The 3251-nt window shown below is 60.8% G+C and overlaps 1 protein-coding gene across 1 annotated transcript; it reads right to left on the reverse strand.

Moving 5' to 3' along the window:
• Positions 1-202: 202 nt before the first annotated feature.
• On the reverse strand, positions 203-3040 carry ADRB3 (adrenoceptor beta 3). The gene is given in 3 exon segments (XM_023214656.2): positions 203-341; positions 1357-1435; positions 1438-3040. Coding segments are annotated over 3 exon segments (1224 nt in total). The 5' UTR covers positions 2561-3040; the 3' UTR covers positions 203-319.
• Between the last annotated feature and the right edge of the window lie 211 nt (positions 3041-3251).

Below are 3251 nucleotides of genomic sequence, written 5' to 3' on the forward strand. Positions count from 1 at the left end.
GCACTCACTGACTGCACAAGCAAGCCAGGTGATGGGTGCCCCTACCAAAGCCAGCCGGCTGCTCCAGGGCAGCTGGGCACTACCACTGAGTGAGGAGTGAAGTTCAAGGTTGGGATTTAGAAAACATCTCTCAGACAGAGCGAGAGGATGGTGAAAATCCACTTAGTAAGGATCCCCCCCTTGGGTCGCATAGCCCAGTCCTCAGGTTCTAGAGGGTAGAATGTCACAGCCCAGGAATCCCACAGGACTCATTCTGAACAGAGGCCCAAGGCGTTCCACAGGTTCTGATCAACAGAGTGTTGCTTCTTGTCCTTCAGGCCTAAGAAACTTCCCAAGAAGCCCTGGAAAAAAAAAAAAAAGGGAGATAATAGACCCTGGGGTGAAGGGGGGAACAGGTGCACTGAGGGGAATGCCAGAGATCAGGGACCCTGGAACACATATTTAATTACACAAAAACACCAGGGCACCACCCAGCCACACACGACCTACCCCACCCCTACTCCAACCCAGCCCAGGGAGCGGGAGGGCACACATCTGCACTCACAGGCTCCTCACTCACAGCTTTACTTCATACCGGAAGTGGATTCTCACCTCCACAGCCATCAAACCTTTGAGAAAACCCAGAACTGAAGCCGAGGGCTTGGGGGAAGGGGGTGGCACTAGCCCTGCCTTCAAGTCCAAGCCAGGTCTAGTGATGGCAAGAAATCGGGGGAGTGGGGCAAAGAACTAAGCTGGAAAACCAAAACTAGAGCCCACCTGGCACCCTGGCTCAGGCCTGTAATCCTAACGCTTTGGAAGGCTGAGACAGAAGGATCATTTGAGGCCAGAAGTTCAAGACAAGCCTGGGCAACATAGCAAAACCCCCTCTCTACAAGAAATTTAAAAAATAGCTGGGATTAGTTGGGCTCGCCTGTAGTCCCAGCTACTCAGTAGGCTGAGATGGGAGGATCACTTGAGCCCAGGAGCCCAGTGAGCTGAGATCGCGCCACTGCATTCCAGCGTGGGCGACAGAGACTTGAGACCCTGTCTCTATTAAAAAAAAAAAAAAAATTCCCTAGAGCCGACCAGGCAGGGCAAGAGTCCTCGGGACGCTTTCCGGTGGCGCACCTCGGGTCCTTGGATGAGGAAAGACCGCTTGCTCGCCCTCCTTTGCTTCTACCCTAGTGACGGGATCCGGAAAGAAAAGGACAACGGGTCCCATTTTGGTTCGCTACTCCTCGTTCCCTCTTCTCTCCAAGCAAAGCCATCCCAGCTCCCACCGTCTCCTAGTAAACTCCACACTCAAAAAGTTGACCCACGGAGACATCGCATGCTTCCCGATCCTGAGCCTCCGGTCCCTCTCCCCCGGTTACCTACCCGTCGAACCGTTGGCAAAGCCTGGGCTGCGCGGGGCTGGTCCGGGCCTCAGGGGCGCCAGAGGGGATGAGGCCGGGTGGGCGGCGGCGCGGGGCTCCCGAGGCAGGCGACCGCCGCAGTGGCACAGAAGACGGCGGAAGGCGCTGCGAAAGTCCGGGCTGCGGCAGTAGATGAGCGGGTTGAAGGCAGAATTGGCATAACCTAGCCAGTTCAGGGCAAGGAAAGCCGGGCCCGGGACGAGAGAGGGGCCCCCGAGGGCGCGCAGCACGTTGGCCAGAAAGAAGGGCAACCAGCAGAGAGTGAAGGTGCCCATGATGAGACCCAAGGTGCACAGGGCCCGGTGTTCCCGGAGAGGCAGGAGGCGCGCGGGCCAGCGGCAGCAGGCGGGCACCCCTTCAGGCGGAGCGCACGTCCCAGCCGGGGCCGGGGCCAGAGAGCGCGACAGCGCGGGCGGAGACTCCTCCGGCGGAAAGCGGCCGAGCTCCCCGCGCAGCAAGCGCAGCTGGCGCGTAGCCACCACGAAAACCCGCGCGTAGACGAAGAGCATCACGAGAAGAGGAAGGTAGAAGGAGACGGAGGAGGACAGCAGCACATAGGGCATGTTGGAGGCGAAGGCACAGCAGCGCGGGTTGGAGTGGCAGCGCTGCGCCTCGGCGTCGGCCCCTACGCGCCACCACTGGCTCATGATGGGCGCAAACGACACCGCGGCCGACACGACCCACACCAGGACCACGGCTGCCCTGGCGCGGCGCTTGGTGACCAGTGCGCCGTAACGCAGCGGGTTGGTCACAGCCAGGTAGCGGTCCACGGCCAGGGCGCACAGGGTTTCGATGCTGGCGGTCACACACAGCACGTCCACCGAGGTCCACAGCTCGCAGCCAGTGGCGCCCAACGGCCAGTGGCCAGTCAGCACCAACGTGGCCGCCGGCGGCACCACCAGGAGTCCCATCACCAGGTCGGCTGCGGCCAGCGAAGTCACGAACACGTTGGTCATGGTCTGGAGCCTCGGCGTCCGGGTGATGGCCACGATGACCAGCAGATTGCCTCCCACGGTGGCCAGCACCGCCAGCGCCAGCAGCGCCCCGGCCAGGGCCGCCGCCCACGGCACCCCTGGCAGCCCACTGGTGTTGGCGGTATTGGGCGCCAGGGTGGGGACGTCCGGCCAAGGGACTAGAGAGCTGTTCCCATGAGACCACGGAGCCATCCTCGGGTCGCGCGTGGGGCGGGAGGGAAAGAAGGAAAGAGGGGGTCTCCCAAATCACCTGGCTCAGGGGAGGGGGCAGCGAGGCGTGAGAGCGACTTCCCCAGCCTGGGCCATCTTCCCTAGCTGTCCCAGCCAGAGCGCTCAGCCTCCCCCCACCCCTACTCCCTCGGTGCCACCGCTCTTGGGGGAGGAGTGGCGGCGCTTAAAGGGGTAGAGGCCGGTAGTCTGGAAGGGCCTCTGGAGCGGAATTGGAGAGTGGGGAGGATGGGCGATGGGATGCTCCACGTTTCTTTTAGCTAAATCTGGAGGAAGGGACGCCCTGGCTCCTCTGCCACGATCTGTCCACCCCTGCCATGGCCAGGCTCCTGGACTCAGCACAGCACTCCCTGGGCACTGGCTTCCTGGAGCCCCGCACCTCCTTTCCCAGAAGGTCCCACAGCAACACAGGGGAAGGAGAGAGGCGAGCGCTCCCATCCCCACCCTTTACAAAGGCAAAGGTAACCCGCTGGAGTCAAGCAAATGATTCACAGGAGCCCCTTATCCACTTGGGTGCCCTCCCCTAAGGTATTTTAAACTAAGTAATAGGGCTCAGCCAGATATCCTCTCCCAAGACCTCAGCTTAGTGTGATCTGTCCCCTTTCCCTTCTATTTGAATTACCTTCTCTTTCCTTCCAGCTTTGTTTTTGTTTTT

Source organism: Piliocolobus tephrosceles, chromosome 7 (assembly GCF_002776525.5).
Source record: "Piliocolobus tephrosceles isolate RC106 chromosome 7, ASM277652v3, whole genome shotgun sequence".
Lineage (NCBI taxonomy): Eukaryota > Metazoa > Chordata > Mammalia > Primates > Cercopithecidae > Piliocolobus > Piliocolobus tephrosceles.